Source organism: Athene noctua, chromosome 26 (genome assembly GCF_965140245.1).
Source record: "Athene noctua chromosome 26, bAthNoc1.hap1.1, whole genome shotgun sequence".
NCBI classification, from domain to species: Eukaryota; Metazoa; Chordata; class Aves; order Strigiformes; family Strigidae; genus Athene; species Athene noctua.
The window spans coordinates 5,004,710-5,031,090 of NC_134062.1; the positions used below are offsets into that span (position 1 = coordinate 5,004,710).

Consider the following 26,381-nt stretch of genomic DNA (forward strand, 5'->3'; position numbering starts at 1 on the left):
CCTTTGTGATTCTAACTTGAGGGGAGAAAGCCCCCCAAATGATCAAATCTGTAGCATTTTTAAAAATAAGAAAATATATGTGTTATTTGCAGGGAAGGAAGAGGCTGAGGATGAGCCAAGAGGTATTATCTGTTTGACATCACCAGAGCAACCGTAAGTTCAATGCAGGTCTGAAACAGCAATCACAGTGAGAAAGACTGGTAGAGTGCTTTAAAATAAATGGTCATTCTGCTCTCTTCTTCTAGCCCATCTCTGCCCCGGGAGTGGAAAGTAGAATCCCCAGCAAGGAAAAAGAGCAGCCAACATGTCCCTCTGAGACGGTCCCAGCGGAGAACCCCACTGAAACCAAACAACTGAACCTTTCCTTGGACTTTTGTACAGAATGATCACATTCCCTGAAATCTGTCCTTTTCCTCTGTAACTACAAATCATTGTGGGCACACGTCCTCCCTCCCTTATCTATTCTTATGGGGTTTTTGCATGAAACTGTCTAGAATAGGGGCATACAAAGCCTGCACTAACACATGTATGTATTATAAGCTGCTGCTGTTGACAAAGCTCACTGGAGTGCTAGAAAGCTGCAGTATAAAGGGAGGCTTGCTCTTCACTCACAGGATGTATAATTTGACCATTTGGAAAAGTACAAGCATAATGTTGCCACAAGCTTAGCCATAAATGCATTTATCACAGCTTGCAGGGAAGCGAGGGGCTCGGCTTATTCACTCAATCCCTCATTGTCCCTCTGGGTTATATACTGGAGTTGCTTTAATTTCAACAAAGGTAAAGCAGCTTGTCACTGCCACACCCCTAAATCTGGTAATTGCACGCTACATCACCTCTCATTTGTTGTGCAAACTCCTGTGTGTATGAACAGCCTTAATGTTCTTTTTATATGGAATATTTCCATTCTTGAACTATGTTATTTCCAGCTATTAACATTTTATGAAAATAAATGGTTATGGAATTAATTCCACCCACAGCTTCTCCCCTCTTCTTGATCTGACAGAGAAATTATTTTTTTTCTATAGATTTTTACAGCCTCTAAGTCTCTTCTACTACGTCGCTGGTATCTTAGGCACTCAGTTCAATTAATGTTGGACGCAGCAGCTTTTAAATATAGACTCTTATTTGACTGCAAGCAGGATATGAGTAACTCACTAAAATCAAGGTTGGTAAGTCATATACATAGCTTTGTGCTCTGTGCAGATAACTCACCATAAATGCGCCGTGTAAATGGCCCGTTCCTGAGTCTCTCTGAAGCGATGTGAACCTCACTGAAGTTCTTCTGTTGTTAACTGTGATTACAGAGCCCTTGTCCTAGATTTCATGGAAACTTGACAATGGAATCTGTTTTATTCATGCCGGTTTATCTTATCCCAGCATGGAGTAGGGTTTTCTGCACAAGAGGCTGAGTGTGCTTCTGCCACAGCCCTTCCGGAGGTACTTGCCTCCTGCACTGGAATCTCATCATTTCCCCTCACTTTCCCTATTCTGTTTTGAAAATCAGAGAAACCCTTCAAGTGAGATTAAACTTTATTCTCAAAATCAGTCAAAACCTAGGAACAGGGGACATAGGGAAGGGTTTTGGCTTAAGCAATGGTCAATTATGGCCACATCCATTTATTTTGTACCTTCTCTCCTGCTTTAAAATATTATTTAGCCACTCTGAATAGCAAATTGGAATAGTTCCTTTCCTAATTTGTGCTTTTCTGTCTTGTCCTTGAGCAGCACTGAGATGAGCCCTGTGAGCATTAATCTGTCTTCTCTAGAAAAGAACCAGGGATAGACAGATGTCCAAGAATAAACTGATGAACAGCAACATACCTTGGACCTTCTGTACCCTTCAGCCCAATACAAGTAAATGAGTGTGCTCTGACAGAAGAGACTTTCCCTCATTTCACTGAATTGAAAACAAAAGCCCCTAATAATATGGCTGTTTAAAAAAGAAAACCAAAATCATGCAAAAAAAACCTACAAGAATGCTTTATAGCTTGGTATTTATGTAAAACATTCTTGGCAAAGTTAAACGTAATACATTAGTACAAACCTGAATATTATTCACAATGATACAATGAATTCCATCAATCAGATCTCATGAGCTGTATCGGGGGTTCATCTCCCCTTCTCTCGTTAGAGATGCCACTGTCACATTTTAGAACTGAAAAATAAGTTTGGATTCTTAGCTTGCTGGCTTTCCCCATGAAGGCTGCCTTTGGCTCACGGTGAGACTGCAGACTGTGCTCCCATAGTCCCAGAGCTACCCTGATTCGACCCTTTTCTTTCTCTCCCTTATTATAGATATCCTAAAAGCAGCATAGAAAAAGAGCAGTGGATATACTGAAGGTGCAAAGGAATGTTACACTCACTACTGTCACAATGATTAGAGGCAGCATGCAGCCGGGACTCTGCGGCTGGGGTGAAGAGCATGTCTTAAGAAGGTAACCACAAGTGGTTGCAAGATAGTGGTAACATCCTAGTTACACAGAGAACATATGGTTATTGCTGCCCCATCCTTATTTTTACTCTCATTAGCAAAAGGAGAATTGGTAACACTTTGTGTAGGCAAAACAAATGCAGCAATGGCATGTCCAGCGAGGCCCCTAGGAAACAAAGCAGAACACTAAAAAATAACACTGACAGTCCAAATCGTCAAGTATCCAAAATACTGTATACAGGAAAAGTTAAGACAACTCAATCCATATTGGAAATACAAGAACACTAAATTATGCTACATGAAAAAAAAAAAAAAATTCTTAAACCACAGCACAGTTCTAGTGTTGCGTCCGCATCTCGCAGTCTTATATTACTCAACGCTGTTCAACACTATCAACATGTATGTTGCTGGGAAACACGTGTTTCCAATTATTCTCTCTAAAGCCAAGAGAACTAGATTTTTTTTTTTTAATTTTTATTTTTCTTTCTTTTTTTCTTTTACCATCTAGAGAAAAGTTGCAACTGACACTACAAAAGTGCTTTTGTAACTGAGCTTTTGCTTTCCCAACTCCAGAAACAGTTGCCTTGGCTATGCAGCTTAAACCTGTAAAGTTGCCATAGCTGTCACACTGCGTTAGTGCTTTAGGGAACTTGCAGAGGGGTAGCAAACATTGAAGTCACTCTGTCACCTTGTTGGAATTGAATCCAAAAGCCATCCCTGGATATTTCTTGCAACAACAAAAACAAAATGTTGGTCACTGGCAAGAAAACTAAGTTTTATATATAAAAAAGTTGATAGCTCCTGCCATAAATTTACAAAAACTATCCCTGAGTGACTCTGTTCTGTGTCTGGTAAGACCTCTTGTGACAAGGAAATTGCTGAAGCTAGCTTAAGAGGAAAGAGATGCTGTTCCACCTGCAGTTTTTTATTACACTTTGCAATAATACTGATATGCTCTGGCAGTGCCATACTATAGCGACATTTGAGCTCCTCTCTGTAGCTTAAACAGTAAAAAAATAGCTACGTTACTTAGACACTGCTGGCATCACGTATTTACACTTTAAATAGAAATGTTACCTTTTCTGAAGTAATCAAAATATATCTTTGCAAAAAATTTAGAATGTGGGATTTTACAAAATAAATGGAGAAGGTAAAAAAGCTTGAAGATATCTCAGTACCTTTTATGGCAATTTTAACCCATGAAAGTATTTGGCTTTAATTTTCCTGAAAGGGATGTCTTAGCACTAGGTCCTCTGCCTCCACTCTAAGCCTCTTTACAACACCAAAAGACGCAAGAGGCAAGGCTGCTTTGTGCAGATTAGAATGAGGGGTTACCTGCGTGCAACGGGTTTTCAATAAAGCAGGGAGCAGAAGCAGTCCTTCTGGCCTGACGCTGCCCCCGTTTCATGTTAAACGGAGTAACGAGGATTCAGTAAATTTACAAAAGGGCTGAGAAAACACCGGCTGCGTTTTCTGTACCGGTATCTGTCGCTGGAGACTATTCAGATACCCCGTTCTGCACCTGAGCAGTCAGAGTCAACAGCGCAAGACAATCACGCCCGTGTAAAAGTCACCAGCCAGGCTTGGGCAACAAGCTGCTGAGAGGAAGACTCCCCCTTGCACGGATAAATCTTATTCTTTAAAGTCCACCTATTGCCATATCAGCACCTTTTTATGCCTACTAGTAATACGTACTAGTAGTGTCTACTATACGTTTACCTAACGCTGCTCCCCTGGGTTGGTTTGCACATTGTGGCTGTGTCCCTGCAGCACAAATAGAAGGCAATTCCACAAACTTCCACAGCCCGGTCTCTTGGGAAGTATTACAATGCTTCCCCAGTCCAAGGACAGACAGGTTTAGGTGATCCTGTTGGTATCTCCGGAGGCAGGGGAGATGCAAGTTGGGCAGTGAGGAGTTACTTTAAACTTTGGCAAAGAAAAAAAAGATATACAGATAGCTAGCTATCAAGTTCTTGTGTGTTCCAAACTCTTCCAAGCGCACTTAATTCATCTTTTGCTCTCGCTTTGAGTTCCTGGAGGAGGTATTTTCACACTTGCTTTTGCTGGTTTGCAATATTCTTTTGGCGTCTTATATGACAAACGAAGACTTGTGTCTGAAGTCACCCTGCAACAAAACAATTCTGGAGGTAGGAAGGATCTAGTGGCTTTCCAAGCAACTCTTTGTTCCTGCTGCCCCCAGCTGCAACGTGCCCGTGAAAGGCAGATCCAAAGTGTGGAAACCGTAGCGTTCTGCCTAGGTAGACCCCCCCTGTCCAGCTGGTAAGGCGAGGGAGCCACCACTCACACTGGCCAGGTCTTCCTGCTGTGCCCCTCACACACCAAGGCACGGCAGGGGCCTTTCCCATTCCCTCTTCAGTATCTCTGCTCCCAGGGAGAGGCTTTTTCTGACGTTAAGCTCAGTGATCTATTCAAATCCCAAAATGCAAATTCTCTTGTAAAAGCATCATGGCCTGCCCACTTAATCCAGTGAAACTCATCCTAAGGGGGTCAAGCCATAAGATAACAGACAGAGCAGAGCTGCACTTGACAGCTCTTGGCATCAGTCACTTAAGGCAACTTAAACTGTTCACCATTTCTAAGGAAATGACTCAGCCTTCACCCTTCTGTTTTCTCTCTGTTCTACATCCTTGCTTCTGAGTGGTGCCCACTCCAAGAAAGTCTGTAGGCCCTAAAAAAGCGAGTAGTCCTCTGCCCACCCCCTTCCTCTCCTAAACAGAGAGATGTTAAATGCAAATCATTTGTTACCTCGTCGTCTGTCCGGATATAGTTAACGCCATCAGGTTTTGCTGGAGTCTTGTAGCTGAAATAAAGGAAAAGATCTCATTTCTGGGACAAGAACACTGCAAGATTTTGGAGGGTAGGTGCCGAGAAAGACGAAAATGAGGAAGAACAGCCGAATGAAAAGAAAGCAGAGAGAAACCCAGCTCGTTGCTCAAATGATAGATCTGTGCTTATTCCATCATTTGTCATGACTGGGATTTTTTCTAAGTTCCCCTTCAGCACAGGGTAAAAAAAATTGCTGGATGTTTCCACAAGACTACCTCTGCAAAGAGATTAACTGATTCTTTCCTGAGCTCTCCCGCTCCGGTCCCTGTGCACTATCTTTGTGTGTGCCTCCTGCATTGTTTCCTGTGCCAATTATAAGGTTCATTTTAAACCTTCACTGCCAGATGCCTCCAGCATTTTCCTTAGTTATAAGGAAGCGCCACTTGTTTGCAGTCCCACAGGAGTTCAGAATTTATATACGACTGTCACGTCCGGTGTATGCCAACCCTCAGCTGCATTTAAATAGGGTATTTGGAGCTTTTCCTGAAAACCAAACAAAAAACAGACAGGACTTGTGCTGAAAAGCAACATTTAACATGGAACAAATCTATCTGGTGAGAATCTTGGGTTTACATATATTATCTCTTCCACAGATTCTGTAAGGACATCAAGGCTTGTTTCTGACGCTAATGCTGTTGTTTTTAACATTTTAATGTGCATTCTAAAATGGTTGTTTTTAATCCCAAATTTAGGTTCTCACAAGTAGTGAGATTTCCTGTAGAGAGCCTACTCTTCTGCATATATTTTCTATGCATGTTCTGATGCTTTAATTGTGCAGTGAGCTCTGCTCATTAAATTGTAGACCTCATTATGCCAACAGCACAAAACCTATTGGGCAAACACCTGTAGGCATTTAATTGTGCTGGTCCCCCTTTCCCAAGCAAAGTATGAGGATATCAGAGCAGAGTTTTCACTCCTCTCTCTGGTCTTGGTAGTGAGCAAAAGAGGAGCCAGACCAAAATCCTCCCTCAGGCAAATAAACCTTCAGCATGGTGCCGGGTTGACAGCAGGGAACTGGGCACTTCAAGAACTGGGTTGGCCTGTACCCTTTGGTAGGGAACTCGGGAAGAAATATGTCCGAGTCAGGCACCAAAATACATTTTAGCCACCGATTTCTTGCACCCTTCAGACTACTTCGTGCTAGCTGTGGGTGCAGGGACTTGTATCAGGCCACTCTGAATCCCAGCTTACCTTTCCCCACTCTCTTTGCTGTTTGCAAAGTAACCCCTTCTGTAGGCGCAGCAGATACCAAGAGTGATGAGCACCAGAACTGCCAGGACCACCAGGACTCCACCGATTATCCCACCGATATTGAGGTCATCTGGCAAAGAGAGAACCCATCATCCCCTATTTCTTTAAGGCAACAGCAATATTCTAGCTTTACATACGCTAAAACATCATCTCTCAAATATTTTAAGCAAACCCCAGTAATTCATAAGCGACCCTGATTCCAAGCCTAAAACTGCTCATGAATCTGAACGGTGTTTTAATGTTTTTCTGAATTTTTACTTTTTTTTTTTCTTTTCTTCCTGCATTTGGGGCTGTGAGAAAGCAGGAAAAACTTAAAGCTCTAGGATGTGCCCCTTCCTTCCCTATGGTGATGGCAATTTATTTATGATGATCTATTAATCGGCATTGATGATGTAGAGCCACTCACAGACTTCCATCTCCTGCTCTTCGCACTTGGCAAAGCCAGCATCGTTTGTTGCTATGCAGGAGTAACGGCCTGTGTCGCCTTTGTGCACAGCATGGAAAACCTGGGGAGGAGAAAAGGGAGGGGAGGAGAACGTGAGAAACAGAAGGCACTGTGAGGGTATAAGTATGTATAAGCAGCTCCCCCAGGCTTTACGGTGGGCTGTGAGACATCTTCCTCTTTCTAAAAAGGCAAGTGGCATCGACAGTGATCAAAACCGAACAGCTAGGATCTTCTTCCATCATTAATCTGCCCTTTCCCAACTCACCCAGATCCTAGAACACCTAACCTTCAGATTACACCTTCCTTGAAAGCCATGCAACGGCTTTTTAGTTTACAAGCAACCTTAAAAATAACCTGTCCAGCAAAACAAGTCTTGATTATGTCTGTCAGGGCATTACCAGAGTGCCTGTGGTGGGGTTCAAGGTGTAGGAGGAATTGTGGAGTTTGGCATTCGATTTTGTGTCTGGTGATAAAGGTTCACTGTTGCGGTACCAGCTGTAAGTGGACTTTGGGTATCCCTCGTTTTCGTGGCAGTGAAGAGAGGCTGTCTTACCAACAGGTACAGCTTTAGGCACAGTACATCTAGGAGTCATAGGTTTCACTGTGGGAAAGACAAAAACCATGTGAACGGCACTGCTGAGCAGAACTAAATCCTTTCTGACACACTTTCTAAGACAGCTGTGCTACAAAGGCATCAAAACTTTCCACTATTTCCAGCTGGTTTTAAAAAACTTCCAGAGTGCCACTGTTTTGATTCTGGAAAGACCTACAGCCTCTTCTGTTAGCTAGCAGAGCTTGCAGTGGTACCTGGGTTTGAAGTAATACCTTGGACTGTGAGCTGGATATTTATTTCATCTATGGTTTTAGTATCAAGAGGCGCCGCCACTTCACAGCGGTATGTGGCAGTGTCCATCCGAGTGGTGTTTTTAATCACCAGTGACGTCCGGCTCAGAATTTCTGCACGAGTTGCAAAGTCTCCTGATACAGAGGAAAGAGAGAGAAAAAAAAATCAGGGTAGGCACGCAGACTGATTTTAGGCATCTGAATTAAGTGGTTGATCTTGGACTCTTTCTAGAGACAAGAGAACGAACTAAAAGGAACCTGATGCTTGAAAAGAGCCTTCCTTTGGCCAGCAACCACAAAGGAAACCAATGCTGCTAACCGTGTTAAGAGGATGAACTGGAAAACACTGCTCCAAATCTCAAAAACTGGCAAAATTGGGCTTCCGAGACAGTCTCAGGTCTTGCCTCTGTTGGAAGATTCATTCAGATGTGGCTGTTGGTGCCATCTAAAGAGCTGGAGGAATTCCTGATGAAGTCAAGCCCTCCTGGCAGTCCTGAGTTTCACCCTCAGGCCAAAGAGTCTGCTTCTACCCTGCTGCGAGGCGCTGTGCCACCCTCAGAGACCCCTCTGAAGTGCAGGCAGAGCCCTCAGGTGCCACACGGAAAGACAGGAGAGCTCAGCATCCGGTGACCACACAAGGACCAAGAGGTGCTGGAGGAGGGAACCTGGAGCATTTGCTTTCTTACCCAGGAAGTATCTCCCACACAGGACCTCGCTCCAGCTCTTTGTGGCTCCCTACTGCCACTAATGAGGGCAGAGAGCAGAGAACATCCTGCTCTCTCTCTGTCTTGCACTTGGACTGCTGATCTCTAGTGCTAGAAGAAAGCAGCAACACAGCCAGAGGTCCTGCCTTTTACAGACTTGTTTGTTCTCAGCTGTACCATTTCTGAGGCTGTTTTTGGAAGTCTAAGAAAAAAAATGAATCCTCATACCCTGCATTTTATTGTCAAAAAATACATAAGAAGTTTCGCCATCTCGGATTTTCTTCCACTCGATTCTGGGATCTGGTGTTACAGTGGATTTAATGATGCAGGACAGCTCAACACCTAGCAGGAGAAATAAAGGAAATACAGATTAATAGGAAGCAGCTGTATTTTTGCTCTGCTTTAAGCAGTCTTGCACAGTGTTTTATTAGCAGATGCTGCCCACAAAGCAAAGCCTTCTCTTTCATCTGCCTCACAAACAGAAACACTGCTGGGTTCCAGGAGCTATTGGGGAAGATGGATTTTGGCCAGCAAAAATAATAGTCAAACAGATATCAACTACGGAGAGAAATGAACACACTGTTCTCTACAGGCTCTAACTTATGGCAAACAAGACCTTATGACAGGGTGAGTCCACAGCACTGACTCGCTGCTAATCAGAGCCTACAACGTGAGTCAGGGATGCAGAATCTCCCTGGGTGGTGTCTGGTGATGTACTGAGGACCATGACCCCTGGGGATAAATTCAGCAAACCCACTCCCCTTTGAAGCAGGCACTGTCATCTCCATCTCCTCTGCAGAAGAAGGCATCGCAGCAGGGCGGAGAGGTGGCTCACCCACTATCACACTGCACGTCTGTAGTAGGGCCAAGATAAAATATAAATTTCCCGACCCCCTTTTCAGTATATTAATGGCAAGGCAACCGCCTTTCCTCCTTTTGGGATCCAGTTCAAAAAAGCACTTAGGCAGAGGCTTTGCAATGCGAAAGGCTTGCAGGGGACTCCAATAAACCATTTCAATCGAGCGCTTTGCTGAACAGGGAGAGATACAGACATATTCTTAAGCACATTTCTGAATCTCAGGCTCTCCGCCTCCCCCAAGAAACCAGACACCACGAGCAATAAGCACAATTGTTCTCAATTGTTTGGCCTGATGCAAATCCCCAGGCAGAGGGTAGTGCAGCCACCGCGCCAGGCAGGCAGCGGGCCCCCGCAGCACTCACTCTGAAATTCCTGCACCACCGGCTTGGTGTTGCTGGATGTCAGTTCCACAGCCGAGACTCTGCAGCCTGGAAAAACAAACAGAAGGTAATAAGAAATAGCACAGCTCATAAGTCACCCAGCTAGAAACACACTGCCTGCTGAGAAATCTTCTCAGCCAGCTACAAGGACTAACTTCCCTAGATAAAACCTGTTCCTGGCTATTAATGCCGGTCCAGCAGGCCTAAGTTTATTTAGGAGTTGTGGTGTAAATACAGGAAAATATCGTTGTTAGAAACAGCAATTAAAGAGGATGATTAATACAATGGCACAAAACCAGTGCCAGCACAAGCCATTTCCTTGTGCCTTGTGCTTATTTAGATGGTAAAGGAAGGCTTACTCTGACAACGCAAGAGCGAGTGTATTGTTTCGCAGATTAATTTGATGATCAGGAAAAGACAGGAAGCAGACCAACCTCAGGAGTTCCGCTCAGTTCTGCCTAGAAGATGAAATGTGCCTGGCCTCTAACATAGGCCCATTACATCTTCAACTATTTTAAGACTCGGCGTGGTAATGTAAAATGGAAGGTAGTAAATCACGAAAGGACTGCAATTCAGGAGAAAACAGGAGTTCAGCTCTTCGGGTAGAGTCCCAGCCAGCCTGACACTGGGACAGAAGCTCAACTGTGCAATGCCACAAGGCATCCTTATACCACAAGCCATTTCCCTTTACTGTCCTTTCTCTTGAGCACCAAGATGTTTCCAATCAATACAGTTATTTTCCCTCTTTCACGTATTATTTTATTTTGAAAAATCTGCCTTCCGTGTCTTTTCTGCTGTGCGTTTCACAGGAGCAGGTACCAACAACATTCACATGCTGCTGGAGACCCACACGTACCAACCACTCTCCTGAGGGAGAAGGGAGCAAGCAGGCAGCTCCTGGCACGGCGCAGAAGGAAGAGGCAAGCTGTGCCTTCATCACAGAGGGTATTTTGGAACTGGGTGTGGCAAAGCCCATCACTTCTCAGTCAGACTACAGTCTTCACAAAACACAGGCTGCTCCAAAGCCCTGTCTTACAGGAGGAGGATGCATACTATAACGGGTGCCAGATAATCAGCTACAGGGCTACGCCACGGCCCCGTGTGCAACTTTGCCATTACAAATCCCATCAGAAGTTTGTTGAAACCTAAGGGAGGATGTCCACTGCCTTCACTGGGCATTCGATCAAACAGCAAGTTAAAGATGAAGGAAACCAGTGCCTCAGTGACATGAGATGTAACTAAAGGTTAAAGCTGTCTTATTCGGAGTAAAAAAGTCATAACAAACTTGAACAGAAAGAAAGGGCAGCTGAAGGGAGATGTGGAGAAAGGATCTTTAGCATCATGACACAGCTGGAAATTTCTACGTGCTGGCCAAAGCTTTTGAGAAGAGAATCTGACAATGCAGGGGCAAAATTCCTCTGGTGGAGTGGATCAGACAGCGTAACAGAGCAAGGCAGCAGTCTGAGAAATACCCAAGAGCTGCGAAGTCCCCTGCACTGAGAGCTCAAGGGCCTTGAACACCTAAAATCCTTTGAGCGTTCTTGAAACGTTCCCTGACGATTCTTTGTCCCTCACTGTTTGTTAAATGCTGCCACTTTCCTGGGTGCCTTGGCTCTTGGTGCTTTTACACCCCAAAGACCCCTGCAGAGAGCTGAAGTCTGGCAAGGTTTAGGAGCTGCCTTTGTGTACAAAATAATTGTTATTCACATAAAAGCCACCAGCCGATGCAAACTAGTATTTGGCTCAGCCAAAACTGCTCTTAGCAGGACCCCTTCCCACTTCTGCACTTGAGACATTCATGCAGCATTTGGGAGAAATCCAATACTGAACTAAGACGACAGTGCTCTGGGCTATGATGTAGCTATTTAGGAGTCTTGTGTATCAGCGCTGAGTAACAGGGCAGCACAGCAAGCACTTTGCTTTCAGTCTGCATATACTTTACTTGGCAGAGCCAGGAGAATGCCATTTCCAGAGCTGGTCCTCGGCAGGTCGAAGCAGGTGCTCCAGTCTTGGTTCCTTTCAGTCAGGACAGGAGGTGGTCTAAGCAACCACGGGTAATTTGTTCATGTCTGCTCTGAAGCAGAGTCTATTTTCCTCAGGCCTGGTGCTCCAGACCTACCCCTTGAAAAAAGGTAATTATGCCACAAGACACTGACATGTTCTTTTTGCTCTGTTCATCCTTTGATCCTCTCGGGTGTTCTGTCTGGGGTTGTGATCTTTGCTTTTTGCTCCCTTGTGAGCATAAACAGATTTCACTGATCCCAGCAAAACCCCAGAGCATTAGAAGTAGCTAGTCACCAAAAGACAAGAAAGAGTCTTGGGAAAATCCTTTTGAAATCTTTGTTTTCAACAACAGTGTAGGGCATGTCATACAAACGAGGCATTTGATTGCTTCTGCTGTGAGATTCAGCCACCCGTGTGCCGGGCTGCACCCAGAGGAGGGTGGGCAGCAGGGCGAGGGGGGGATTCTCCCCCTCTGCTCCGCTCTGTGAGACCCCCCTGCAGGGCTGGGTCCAGCTCTGGGGCACCAACAGCAGAAGGACACGGACCTGCTCGAGCGGGGCCAGAGGAGGCCACGAGGATGCTCGGGGGGCTGGAGCCCCCCTGTGAGGACAGGCTGGGGGAGTTGGGGGGAGGGAAAGGGTTCCTCATTCCTTAAAGGAAACTCGATGTACCAGTTTGGTTTTTGTTATGCAGTCTTGCTTACACAAGATCTTTTTTTGAGAAAAATTATGTCCCATCAACCAGCAAGCACGGTAACAGTTCTACTGAAGTCCATCTACTGTAGCTACAATCTAAGTTCAGTTGAAGGTGGAGACAGCAACACCACAGTGTTGTGTTACTTTGGAGGAGTTACGACTCCAGAAGAATTCACTCCAAGACAGTGGGACTCCATCAAACTCCAGCCCCATCTCGTTTCTCGGAAATTGTTCACAGCAGGCTTTTTCCCACCCACTAAACACAAGAGATTTAGGTCTATCCCCAGGCAAAAAGCAGGATGTCAACAAATTTTAGACAGAAGCTGAGTCCTTGGAGACTGTGTGAGAGGTTCTGACATTATTACATGTATTAACTGTAGGCAGAGATCAATGGGGCTGCTTAAATCACTGCTAAGACAGATTTATTCTTCCGTGTGTAGCAGAAGAATACTGCAAATAGCATGTTCTAAATTACGAGAAGGCTACAGCTCTGCAGGGGGCAACCCCAAACAAAAACCCCAAGTGACCATATAGCTGTAGAACTCCATTCCAGCTCTTCTTAGCATTACTTTGGGGGGTTGTTCCCCTGTCTCCCTGGGGCTGGAGGAATGTGCACCAAGGCAGTGCTTCCCAGCTGTCAGCACTCTCCTGGAGCTGGGGCATCTCTGCTATGTCACATTCCCCAGCTGTTGGCAAGTATTGTCTTTTGGGTGACCCCACTTACGGGTTGCTTTGTTTTGTGTGTTAAATCACCATTAGCGGCGACTTCCACCTTTAAAAAAGAGTATTCCAAAGAGGTTCCTTTAGGCCTCTTTCAGCCCAGTGCAAATAAGCAGCAAAGGGTTTGTGTTATGTAAATCTCACTTCCAAGGCACCCAGGATCTGGAGAGCAGCCGGGCACAGACATCCATGTCTCTCCAGAGCAGCACGCATGCCACAACAGACGCACCTACCAGATCTGTATGTGCTACATCTCCGAATACCTACCAGATCTGTATGTGCTACAGACTCAGCCAGACATATGGTTGAATCCCAAATGCCATCAGTTCTCCAAAATAGAATCCAGGACAAGGCAGCGAAGCCTATAGAATATTCTTATGGCACTTCTTTCAGCTGAAGAGATCCCAGCCCATGCTTGTTACTGTGACTCATTATCTGAATCATTTTAAAACGGTACACTGAAACTATAGTTTCAGAAAAAAAAAAAAAACCTGCAGCTTTATAGACATCTATACTGTGTTAAATCTCCACTCTCCATAAAAAAGGTTTAAAGTAAAGCCTGACCTTCCAGCCCAATCTCTTTGTTTAAAAACTCTAGGCAGAAATTTGAAGAGGAGGTGAAGTATTCCTGAAGTATTATTGACAAGGTAAAAAGGATGACCAGGAAACGGTTCAAATAAGTTGCTGCCAACAGTTTATGCAGCACTTTCGTTCAACACTTCTTTGCCAATATTGCAGTTATCTGATACGGTAATTTTAGTTAACGCACTGTCAGGCACAAGCAGTACAAAAACATGCAGCTGTATTTAAACACCTGCCCACTAAAGCAACAAAAATATGCCTTGCTTGAGGTGTCCATCATCACTAAGCCATTGCTTGATTTGCAATTCAAAATGCAACTAAGCCATGTGGGAATGCTGCTACAAACCACATGCCTTGTTAAGCATCTTCGCTTTCTGGATGGTTACTCGGTGTAGCAGGTGTGCTACGGAGTGAGAGCGAGTGATATATTGTTAGGTGTTAGAAGCGTGTTAGCCGAACCCTCCGCGTGTCAGCAGATTTATGACTGCCAGGGTGGAGATGCCCCTCGGGGCATCCATCCATCCTCAGTACCATGAGCTGCAGTGAAAGACGCGGTGACAAGGAGGGGACAGCAGAGGTGATCAGAGCAGCAGGCAGGACACCAGAGCTGCTAAGGGCAGCCCAGCTGACCCCAGGACTGTCCCTGCCTTAGAAGTGTGGGGGGGTGGGGATGTGTGGGAGGGACGAAGCTGTTAAATGTGTGAGAAACCTCCAGAGGAAGAGCAGAGGAAGCCACACAGTGCCGGGCTGGAAAAGACAAGGAAAAGAGAGGCCAGGTTTCTGCCCTCATCTTATTCTGAGCAAATCACCATAAGCCCTAACTTTCAGAAAGACCTGACCATCTGCATCTCGGAATATCCATCCTTTTGTCTCTCAGTGCTTCAGGCTCTTTATCCTCCCTCCTCTCTATCTCCAGCACATCTCATTGTGATTCCATAATGCAACTTGTGCCAGTGTAGACAAGGTGGCATAGGAATGAGATACCAAAAAACCCTGACCCACTCTGATAAGTTTTTTGAGGTTTTTTGCCCAGCTGTGCTTTGGCTGGGGTTTTGGGAATAGCTTAAGGGACGTAAATGTGCTTGTGATATATAAAGACTTGATTTATAAAGGGTGCATAAATATTTTGTAGCACTCAGTCTTAACTTTGACCTCTGGTCCAAGGAGCTGGCTGTAGGTTTTCTCTGGCATCCAAGTCGCAGGTTAAAAGCCCCTTCAAGCTGCTACAAGGGAGCAGGAGGTTGGACCATGCTGGTCAAGTCACCCGGGCGAGCTGCACGCCTTTCTTTTACTCCAGCTTTCCCTGAGATCAGCAAGCCAAGCCTGACTCACGGGTGGGCTGCCCTGCTAGAGAACAATGTAGATGTGCAGCCAGAGATTAGTGGACAAAAGCTTAGGAGTGACTCCGTCCAAATTAAGTAACAGATGGACCTGGTCTGTGTGGGAGCTGATAACAGTTATAAAAAGGCCATCACCAGACTGTGGCCAGCCCACCCTGGAAAAACCCACTCAGTTGTAAATCCTCTGTGCTGTTATAGCTGCCTGTGCTAGTAAGGCTTTATTTTTACCAGCTATCATAAACCAGCATGGCTTATTTTAGATGCATGGCTTGTACCGCTCCGTTAAAAGGGTGCCAGAGCTCTGATAGACACCTACAAACAGAGGAGATGTGCCCGCCTGGGCAGGGAACATGAAGCATAATTAACCTAGAGAAGGCAAACGCAACATTACAGCGCAGTGTTTGGCATCCCACATGGTTCAGGCTTTTCTCCTCTCTAAGCTGATGGCACTCGTTTCTTCTGAAATGCTGATAATCAGGGAGTCTCTGGTGCTCTCAGCAGGACCAGAACCCCACAGGACCAAGCTGTCTGGAAGACTACTGAGTATTTGTGTTCCTCTGAAGATGTAAGAATTTCGGATTTTCCTCTTAATTTGCTCTCTTCCTGCTCACCACTAGAGAAGGCAAGGAGATGCCTGTCTGCAAATAGAGTACGTACAGTTCTGGAATGAAATCTTAAACCTGTTTAAACCTCCTGATTTAAACTCCTGATTTAAACTGGCACCTTAAAGACCTGACTGTATTTGCTGCAGAGAAAGGCCCATTAGCATCCAGACCATGCACGCAGCCTTTTTTCATTTTCCTTTTTTCCCCCCCTTTCAGGCAGAAGGATTTACTGTTCTACCTCCTAATCAGAGAGCAAAGCCATCGGTAATACACACAGCCTACACACTCACCCTCAGTAAGCGAAACAAGTTGCTATCGAGGAGATATGGAGCCCTCTTAAGACAAAAGCTTCTCTGCAAAGCAGCCTCTTTCTGCAGACAAACACTCCTCCTCTCTCCCCTGCTGGGAAGGGAATGTAGGTGTTGCCTGGTGAAGACCGCACGGTGCTTTCTGGTGGTTTCCCAAAGTTTGGTTTCATCACCTTGGGATGCAGCTGCAGACACGCTGCCTCAAATATCCATCTGACAAGGGCTTCTGGAGGTGAGAATTTCACAATCTCTGGTTGCCGTTTTGCTCGTGGCATTGCAGCGTGTTTAGAGATGAGATATTAAGGCCCTTCCACCAAAATGAAGACAGCCTGCTCTCAAGACCACATTTGCACGCCACCCCCTTTGCAAATCCTTAGGCCCATGCTAGGAGGAGGCATCCTGAGCCATGCTCTGGAGCTGTTTGGACAGGAGGAGTTCAAGCTTACTCACGGTCTTAGCGTTAAGTCTGAGCTCTTGGCTGGACATGTTGAGCTTGGACCTAGTCCACCAGCAGGTTCTCATGCTCTGCCCTCCCTAAGGGAGCACAGATGGTTCAGGAGGGAGCCAGAGCTGAGCCCATGGCTGGCAACCTGGGGAGAAAGCTCTGGGTGGAAGGGCCTAGCACGCTTAGCCCGTTTTACTCAAACAGCTTTTCACCCATCAGGACAGACATGGCTCGAGAGACCAAGGTACCTCAGTGCTGCTGACATCACGGGGAAGATGGGCATTCAATACTGTGCAGATGTGGCTGTACGTGCCTTGCCCAACATCCTAATCTGTGCATAATCTGATCCTACCTCTCCTGTTTTCCCAAGATCATACCCCAGTTTCTGGCTCTTCTCCTGGAAAGGACTGAATGTACGTGCAAGACAGGAAGGAAGCAATACTTGGGTGGATGACTAATATCTAATACTTAAAGAGATTAAGATGGAAGCAGCAAGGGCTAGAGAGTTTCCAGCACGTCAGATTGCATCTCTTTCTGTAATAGATTTTGGGCCATCTTTGGCTCAAAGAAAAGATGGAAAGAGTTAGAATTTGCCCCTCAAAATCTAATGGAGAGGGAACAGAAAGGAAACATCAACAGAAAAGCAAGCTGTGCATAGAAGAGACTGTTATTACCAGCCTTTGCATTCCTGAATTGCTTCTCCCTTCCCAAGAAACACAAGGCTGAACTGAAAGTCTCGTTTTCTTTGGGTAAGCAACAGAGAATAGGGCACGAAGCTTCTGCGTTGCACTAGACACCACTAACCAGGGGATTAAATCCTGCCTGGATCATTTATTTTGCCTTGCTACTGGCCTCTGAGGTCAAGTCCCTTACACAGAAGCTTCGGGCTTGCGATGTCAGCCAACTGTCTAGGAGGAGAAAACAGGGGCAGGTGGCCGTGTGGCTCTGAGGGAAGGCCATTAGGCAGGAGAGCTTCTGATTATGGCCGTAGCAAGTCTTTGGCAAAAACCAGAAGAGAAATAAGACAACAAGGAAACAATTACAGATCGCTTGGCTAGGAACGTATCAAGCCAGTCACATTGTACTGAGCACTGTTCTTGCCATTTTCATTAACAAATGGACAGCGTAATTAGATCTTCTAACCGGTCTGGCTCACAGCCAATACGGACCATGAACATTAGTGCATTCACAGAAAATGGGACGAAAGGGGATCTCAGGAGGTCAGCTCGTCCCCACCTCTGCTTTAGGGCATGAGAAGCCAAGGAATACAACTGCCTGGGCCCCTGGATGTCTGTTGAGGTTCTCACAGCATCTCCCCATGATCACGTTCATCTGTTAAAGTGCTGTACATTTATCAGTTAAGCCTCAGTCCCTTCAAATTCAGTAAGGGTGTACAGTAGTTCAGTAAGGATGTACAGTTCTAGTTCACTGGAGGAAAAAACAGAAAAAAATGAGGAATGGGAAGTCACAGGAAGAGTAAGGAACGCATGACTCCAGCTGGCAGTGGATGCACCATTTTGTGACCTGTTTACCAGCTGAGAGTGCCTTACAGCAGCAAAAGCAAAGGCCAGGAACAAAAATGGTGAGCGCTGAAGTGGGAATATTTGCACAAGGCAGATTTGAAACCAACCCTTCCTGCCTATTCCCACTTGCCTTCCATTGTTTCCCTAGACAGCCCCAAGAATTGCCATACAGGCACATCCTACGTTATTTCTCACTTCAGCAAGTCCCTTTCCTCCCAAAAGTGGCAGATGCTGATACCAAATTAGTGCAAAGTGGGAGGGAACCAGCAGATAACTGTGATAAGAGCCAGGGGCAGTGGTCTTCCTCCTGTCCTCGCCCTTCCTCCCAGCAGGGCTCTCCTTGCAGCAGACAGATGCTAAGGGAAGTCTCTGGGGCAGAGTCAGGTCAGTGAGACGTGGCAGGGACCTACGGCCAGGATCGGGGAGACAGAATGAACTGTAATGGAAAACGGGGCAAGTTCCTTTATTTTTGTCTTGTGTGGGAATTTGACTCAAGGATTGCTGAGAATCTCATAAGCCAAAGTGACGTTTTCCAGGCTGAGCGCCAGCCAACGCGCAGAGTTGATCTCAGCAGGTATTTGACTTCGACAGGAGCTGGGATGCTCGGTACCTGCCTGACCCTGGCTTTTGATGAGGGCACATATATCAAAAGCTGCCTGAAATGCAAAGACAGGAAATAAGCGGATATGCTATCAGCACCAGGCTTTGCAATACTCTTTAGTGTCTGGCTGTGTCCCAACCATCAATACAGAGACTCGCAGGGTTTTAGCCTATAATCCTCTATTCCTCTGTCTGTGACTCTAATCTCTTGATCCTCCGTTCTCCTCCAGCTTGACCAACAAAACACAGATCTGAAGTTCTGCTTATCAGAGACCAACCATGTCATCTTCCTGTGGAAAATGGGAGTTGGGAAGAGACTAGTAGTCATCAGAGCCAAGAGCTGAGAGTAGGCTAGAGAAGGGAACAGGAGAGGGCGTGAGCAAGCACACAGAGAAATCATTTATGACAAGACTGAAAACAGCTCTTTTTAAGAACATTTTTTCCGATTTTACAGTATCATTTTTGTCTTTTTTTGTGTGTATAATTCTAGCCTCGGGTATAAAACACAATTGTCTAGCTAATGCATTGCACAAAACATGTACAAATGAAGGTTGGAAGGAACTGACTGCAGGCACTGAGGGAACATTCACATCTGCCTATGAGCGTGCGACCAAGAGCCTGTGAAACTACTGCCGTCATTCCACGCTGGAGAGGTGGGGCCATCTTCTGTAAGGCAGCTTTGAAGCTTTGCAGCGAATCTGTCAGAACAAAGGATGCAGATCTACAAGGGGAAAAGGCATTCGGTAGAAAGCTGTGCGAGCCATGTGCAGGCCTGAAGACATGTGAGTTGGGGGAATGTTGTTCTAGGGGCAGCCCTGAAACCAGGCGAGCAGATCTGAACAGACTTAACATCAGCCTGAGCACGGGCTGCAAACCTGCAGAGGGAGTCGTGCTTGCAGGTTCAATAGAGATTATTTTCTTAGAAAGTACATCGGGAATTAAAGGGAGCCCAAATGAAGTCACAGACAGATAAAGGATGAAAAGCTTGACATAGAACACTATTAGGAAGATGCTGGCATAAATAAGCAGAAGAGGGAGGAAAGTAATGCCATGTCAGAGTGAAGAGTGAGGACAAAAGCCATTCTGGCTTGTCCCAACCTGGATTCCTGACCAAGGCAAGCTTGTTTAAAGGAGCAGAAACAAGCCTTGGCGTGGAGGGGTTAAAAGAGTACTTGTCCTGGAGGAGTTGAATTAGCCACATATCTGGGAACTAACTTCTCCCAGCCCCTGACTTGTTTTTCTCCTTAAACATCTCCTGCTGCTATTTTTAGCAGAGAATTTTCTCAGCCGAATGCTCCCAGTTGAGCCCCGGTCAGAGGCCCTTCTCCCAGAGAGACACAGGCCCGGCAGCACGTGCTGGTCCCCAGTTCAGCCTAGCTCAGAGTTCACAGTCCTGCTGGCTTTGGGGTTTCCATGTGGCACTGCCAGGTCTCTCCTGAGGCGTGGGGGATGATCCCCCCACCAGCCTGGTGCAGGCATATGAAATGCTCTCACAGACCCTGACAGCCAGGGTTGGTGCAATGTGGTCAGCAATTTCAGAAGCAGCTAAAGAAGAGGGTGGGTCAGACTTGATAACCGCCCGCAGGCTTTTTAGGAGTATGAATGGCAAAAAAGGTGGGAAGGAGATAGAGAGAAACGATTAGGTTAATAACAGAATCTGATTCTCAGCACTAAAATCTATTTGGATTCATTCCAGTTCCTCCAAGGGAAACCATGGAAGCCTTTATTGTTCATAAAAGTTGCAACTAAAATTGGTCTGGATAAAGCTTAAGGAAATACCTCTCGGAGGACAACCCTGCCTTGGCTGCTGGAAACAAATGAGGTAACTCCCTTCCTCTTCTCTGTTTTTCTTGGGGGACTTATTCCTCCTTAGCCAAACTGGTAACGTGTCCATCAGTCCATCACTCCCCTGCCCTGGCTCCTCGCTGCTCCAGCACAGAGCAAAGCTATCTGCCTGCTCAGGCTGTCTGCCTCTGTGCAATCAGCAACGTGTCAGCAAATGCCTGGGGTGGTTCACGGGGAAGCAACGCTTCTTCTTTTTTTTTTTTTTCTCGACAGCTTGATTTAATAGCTGCTGCCAGAGATGGGCATGTAAATCCAAAGGCCAGATCAGGGCACACGGCTGGACCGGGAATGAACCCCGGCTCGTCTGGGCTAACGTGCAGTTAAAGCTGGGGGACGCGGGAGGATGGAGCGCTCTGGATCCTGTGAGCGAGGCGCGGGGCAGGCTGCAGCCCAGCGCTGGCTGGTCACAGCAGAGCCACAGTCAGGAAGGTCCCTCTAACAATGGCCCCTTCTTGGTCAGCAGATCTGTTGCCTGTGTGTCTTGGAGTCACGTCAGTGAAGCAGATTGGGAACATATTTGTACTCCCCACAGCAGTACAGAAGCCAGCCCAGACATAGAAGAGCAAGCTGGGCTCTTTTCTGCTCCTTGCCTCAGTGCCAAGTTTCCAGCTCTGCTTGAAACCTGTGGCCGAGCCCTGCTTTGGCGGGGGTGAAGGGAGAGGACAGGCAGGATCGGGAAAACTCCACTTCCAGCTCATGCCTGCATAAATTGGCAGCTGGCTACAGGAGAGGGGAGCCAGACTGAACTCGGCTGCGCACCTCCGAAGGCCCCCACGAGAGATTAAGCCTGGCACTGTGTGGCTTCGCCCTTCTCCCCTGCTACGCTGAACCAAACGGGGGCGAGAACAGCAGTCGCCTGGACAACCCGCAGAGGCTGCACGAGGGCTCGTCCCCCCCGTGGCAAGAGCTCCCTTCAAAAAGCTTCCCCAAGCCCAGCAGGAATCCCAAGAGCCCAGGATTTCTCCCTTGACCTTCACGTAGACGTTCCAGCACATGGGCACTTAACCTTTGAGGCTCCTTTGAAAATCCCAGCGACAGCGGTTTACGGATGAGTACGCTTCCCCTAACATCTGCCCCCTGTATCAGATGCTGCCAGAGCTGCTCTCTCCTGGCTCCGCTCCCAGCTGAAGGACAGACAATAGGCATTTAAATACGGTCTCCACTTCCCCTCCCAAACAGCCTGGGGGAGATGGCACATCAGAGCCAAGGCAGCGCTGACAGCACAGCTTGCCAGCCAGCGACAAGTCTCTCTAGATCGTGGCCTGCCTTTTCTTTCCTTCCCAGTGCAGCTGAACCGCTGGCTACTGTTGTTACTGGGTGTGCAGGCCGGATCTTGCCGGGCAAGTTGTGGCAGCATCTAGCTAGCCAAAACGAGGAGGTCTTTTTTCAGCTCACTGCTACTGGAGCCAGCCTGATCCCTCTCTGACTGCTGCCAAAATTGACTGATGTCCTGGATTCCCAGCCCCACCGGCCAGAGCACTGGTTAATGGACCTCTCCTGGGCCATGCCACCTCACCTGGAAACACACAGGCCACCTCTTGGACTTCCCCTTGCTCACCCTTAGTAGCATCCGGCTGCAATTAACTGATCCAGGCAGTGCAAGGGGCAGGGAGAGGAGCAGTTCTACCTGCAGGAGGTTCCACAAGGGTTCAGTGAGAGCTGACCGGGATTCTCCTGAAGAACCATTTTTCCATCTTTCTAGAAATAGCTCTGCTTCTCGCATCCTGGAGCCATTCAGCCTGTTTGGCACCGTTTCTGCTGCTTCAGAGACAACAACAGAGAGTGAGAAAAACCTGTCTAGACACCGTTTACCTTCCACGGACTCCCATTGCCACATCAAAGCAGCACTTCAAACAAACCCACAAACTGGCCAGGTAATAATCCCCAGCTCTCCTGTGCCTGCTCCAGCCAGCGGCAGTCAGACCCATCCCATCATGCTTCGGAGCTCATCTTCTGACAACAGGAAGAGCGGCAGGATGAAAAATCTCATTACAGGAACATCCACAGAGGTTACCCGGCCTCACACCACTCGAGCGGGCGGCTACGTCCTTTCTGCTCAGCATGGAGGTAGAAGTAGAAATCCCATCAGCAACCTGCCAACCTCCAGCTCCTTTCAAAAGCAGCCGTCTCAGGCAGTCCTCTCAGCAGTCCCACCTGCTCAGATGCTGGATCCTCACCTTCCCAAAGCCGTGTGCGTGAATGCCGAGCAAGACTGAATAATATCATCCTACAACACCCAAGGAAATGGAGGTTGCCAAGAGCTACAAGCAGCTCATCTACCACAAGGCAGCAAGTCATTATCAGAGCAGGACAAAGTTGGAGTAGCGCAGGTAAATGCTCGAGATACCTTGAAACCAAGGGAGCTGGAGAGGTTTTGAGGTCACTTGAGCACGAGTTCCTTGAAGTCACTGCTTTGGGGAAGCACCTGGCACTGGCATCAAGCACTGACCCTACGCAGCCACCAGAAGAGCAACATCTAGCTCATTATTTTAATAAGGGTCCTTTGAAATACCTTCTGTGCTAAAGACAGCTAAGAAAACCCCGTCTGGCTTTAGTCTGGCTTTACTCTGTCTCGGGCAGAAACAGCCTTTATTTAGCAAACTGCTGCTAACAGCTCTGTCTCATTAGTCAGTGTTTAGGGAACCAGGCTGCAATTGTTCTGAAGTCTGGCATTGCAGAAAGAGCCTTGATAATGAGGTCTACAGGAGCCGATTCCTCCTGACAGCCCCACAATGACCCAGAAATCCTACTTAATTCCCTGTCAGTGAAAAGTGCTGAGTAACAGCGAGGTGCAGAGGCACTGGGGGCTGATTTGAGAGGGAGGCTGCAGCCTCCGTTCACACTTTGGGGCTGTGATGCAAGAGCTCGGGGGTGGCAAAGCCAGCACCGCTCAGCTATACGCAGCAGCTCCCCAGATAAAGCAGAGGGGAAGCTTGCCAGGCAGATAAACTGAGGTTTGTAGCCTCATCTGTAAAAGCTCTGCCACCACGTAGAGCGTGCGGAGCACTGGGAGCAGAAGCCTCGGATTAACACACCCGTAGAGACAAGAGTGGGCACTCGGAAGCAGCCTGGCCCTCGTCAGGGCTCACTGAACCCCCTCCACAGCAGCCCCTGGATGTTGTCTTCTCCGTGCAGTGGGCATTGTCTCCTCTGGGTCATGCTTGCTTGCAGAGTGTGCCAAAACCCTGCCGAAAGGCTTTCTTTAACTCCCCGACTCAAACAGCTCAACTTTTATCGACGTTCCTCAGCCCAGCGCGCAGCAGGTCACCGACCTCATCTGCACAGCTGCCGCTGCTCCCCACAGGGCCTGGGTCCGTCCTGCTGTGGAGACAGCCCCTCCTGCCACGTACCGGGAGCTGCCTCCGTGGGATGAGCAGCTCCTCTCTACCACACCAGGCAGCGTGCGTGCCCCGGAGCTGTTGCTGAGGCTTCTGACACGTTCTGCCCCAACCGCTTTCCCCCCTCCCCGCCCCGTTTCCTCGGAGGAAAATGCAGCAGGCTGGCACAGGCTTGGGCCACAGACACACCACTTTCAAGTGGTTTGTTTTCGAGAAGCAGTGTGTGTACCACGGTTAGGAACCTCTGGGCTGGGTGGCCCAGAGCCAGCTAGGCCAGAAGATGAGGTAGAGGGACTCAGCTGGAATGTGGGCTGGATACAGCTGACCCTGAAGACCACCCCCAATAAAGACCCTTACAGGCATGTGCTTGCCACCTGTTTCAGCCAGCAGACAAGGGACTCAACCAGGAATTCTGGAACTGAATGCGGAGTCTGTTAAAGAGTGGTCTAAAGGCACCCCACCCACGTGAAGCTGTCGCTGATGTGTGCAGCCCCTCGCAGAGGAATGCATCCTTGCCCATCATGTGCAAGGCTGCTACTCCCGTACTGCAAACGCAGCCCTGTTTAAAGTACAGCTCAAATCCGCAAAGGACTGCTGAAAAAAAAGAAACATGGAAATGAAATCACCAGCCGAAACAGTGTCTAGAGACAACTCAAGCCAAGTCCTTCGAATGTCAGCACCAGAAGGAGGGCTCTGAAATGGAGAACCTAGCTCACTCTGCACCGGCTCTGCTGGCACAGACAGAAGATCTGCCTCAGAAACATGAGGAAAAGACATATGCTGAGAAAGGAAGGACCAGCTTTATTTTACCAGCCTGTGTTCCCACCAGAGATGTGCTTTAAAGACTGCCTTGCAAAGTAGGAATTAAATCCAAAGGTGCCTATGCATCTTCCTTGCTGTCATCCCCTTATCAGTTATCTCCAGCCTGCTCTGAGCCAGAAGATGAAAGGATCCTACCACCACTTATCTTCCCACTTAAGAACATGCTTAACAGCTTGCTGTTAAAGAGGAGGACACTCAAGCCTCGGGAAGCAGCTGTAAATTCTGCAAATGGGTTCCCTGGCATTTCTTTGAAGGAGCTACTGCTTCTCAATGAGGGATACAGATACAGAAAGGAAACTAGGGAGGGAGGAAAAGAGGGAAGCCGTTGTAGGCAAAGAAAGACTTTGCCTCACGTCCAGAACGTGAAGCTGAGTGACAGATGTGAGACGTGTGGCGTGTGTCTCTCAAAAGTGACCGAGGATGAGCCAGGAATTGAAAAGCTCTTGGGAAATATCTAAGCAGCCAGAATTATGACATGTTTGTCACCAGACCACAAAAAGCTCCAAAAACACGCTCTCCTCGAGACTGTGTAGTGTTATAGCTGAGGTTAGGGGATCCCCTTACATGCTGCAGGCAGAACAGAGCTGCCTCGCCTCTGAATCGGACCCTCATCTCCCCTCCCTATAGAGCTACTTGTTATCACGGTGAACCTGAGTCCAGCTTGCCTCTGTCATTTAATAGCTGAGTCAAACTGTCAAAACGGCCAAACGGGATCTCTTCCAAATAGCTACAGAAAAAGGAGGACCAAGGAGCCTGCGGCAGAACACCAGGAACCTCCCAGGGCAAGGAGAACAATCGCTATTGTTGACCCACGGCGGGCGACGAGCACGCCTGGGCGCATCCTTAGGCAAAAGTCCTCGAGTCCTCCCGTGCCCACAGAGCAAATGAAGTGGAATCCAGAGTGCCCCTGTGTCCCCTGGCAAAGCCCCAGCGACCCAGCACCGCGGGCTCATCAGCCCCCATCGCCGCTCAGCTGTTGGCTTGGGGAACTCGAGGCGCGGTCGGCAACTGGGAGAGGGGGGCACTGGAGTGCCTTTAGAAGCTGCTGCCAGCCCAAACGCAGACTTCAAAGGCCTTATCTTGCCCTGTTGTGTGGGAGAGCGTGCAGCGCCTGTGGGTGAGGACAGCTGTGTGTTGGCCAGGCCCACCAGAGGGTTTTTTTGATGGAAGAAGAGAAACTAGTACCTGGTTTAACCTCCCCTCCAGCACACACAAGGCAGCTCTGGCAGGCAGAGCTCCACACTGCCCTGTTACTTATGGGATATTGAAAAATGGCCAGAATGAAGGGAAAACACCAGCTACATAAGGATGCTTACGAACTCAAACAGCCAGTTCTGCTTGAGGGAGAACCCATGAGACGCAGAAGGCGATTACAAGGCCTTTCATCTCCAGATCGCTGGTTCAAAGGCAACTCCCATCAGCACTGACCAAGCTGTAGCCAACTAATAGCTATTTAAATGAGATAAGCCATCGCCTCCTTGCTCCCTGAGAAGTCAGACCAGCCCCATCGATGTATGTATGTGCAATCTCAGCAGAGTAGCTAAGACCAAAGAGCGAAGCAAACCAGCAGCTCCTCTGCTGTAGGAGATGCTGATCAAGAAGGAGATCCACAGTGCTCGAATCCAACTCACTTCACGTGTATCCAGCCCCATCAGCAAAGCACTGATCATGCACGCTAACAGGGGGTTGTGTACTACTCCTTCCACCTTTGCTGTTGGGATCTAAACATCTCAACAAAACCCACCCGCTCTTCCAAGGACGAGGGACTCCCCCTGGCCCCAGGTTCAAAGC

At 47.6% G+C, this 26,381-nt stretch overlaps 2 protein-coding genes across 3 annotated transcripts in view; one reads left to right on the forward strand and one right to left on the reverse strand.

Moving 5' to 3' along the window:
* The window catches only part of NCAPD3 (non-SMC condensin II complex subunit D3), a 29,363-nt gene extending 28,400 nt beyond the window's left edge, over positions 1 to 963 (forward strand). Inside the window, exons 34-35 of the mRNA XM_074927393.1 lie at positions 93 to 153; positions 246 to 963. Coding sequence (XP_074783494.1) covers positions 93 to 153; positions 246 to 357 — 173 coding nt within the window. The 3' untranslated portion in view covers positions 358 to 963. The remainder of the gene's footprint in view (positions 1 to 92; positions 154 to 245) is intronic.
* A 593-nt stretch (positions 964 to 1,556) lies between these two features.
* Positions 1,557 to 26,381, reverse strand: part of JAM3 (junctional adhesion molecule 3) — a 32,007-nt gene continuing 7,182 nt past the window's right edge. Inside the window, exons 2-9 of one of the 2 annotated variants that reach the window (XM_074927540.1) lie at positions 9,746 to 9,811; positions 8,753 to 8,866; positions 7,803 to 7,955; positions 7,376 to 7,578; positions 6,939 to 7,038; positions 6,473 to 6,602; positions 5,201 to 5,255; positions 1,557 to 4,559 (exon numbers count right to left, since the gene is read on the reverse strand). In XM_074927540.1, the coding sequence (XP_074783641.1) occupies positions 4,524 to 4,559; positions 5,201 to 5,255; positions 6,473 to 6,602; positions 6,939 to 7,038; positions 7,376 to 7,578; positions 7,803 to 7,955; positions 8,753 to 8,866; positions 9,746 to 9,811 (857 nt within the window). In that variant the 3' untranslated portion in view covers positions 1,557 to 4,523. Of the gene's footprint in view, positions 4,560 to 5,200; positions 5,256 to 6,472; positions 6,603 to 6,938; positions 7,039 to 7,375; positions 7,579 to 7,802; positions 7,956 to 8,752; positions 8,867 to 9,745; positions 9,855 to 26,381 lie in introns of those variants that run through there. The other variant, XM_074927542.1, reaches the window with a different exon arrangement.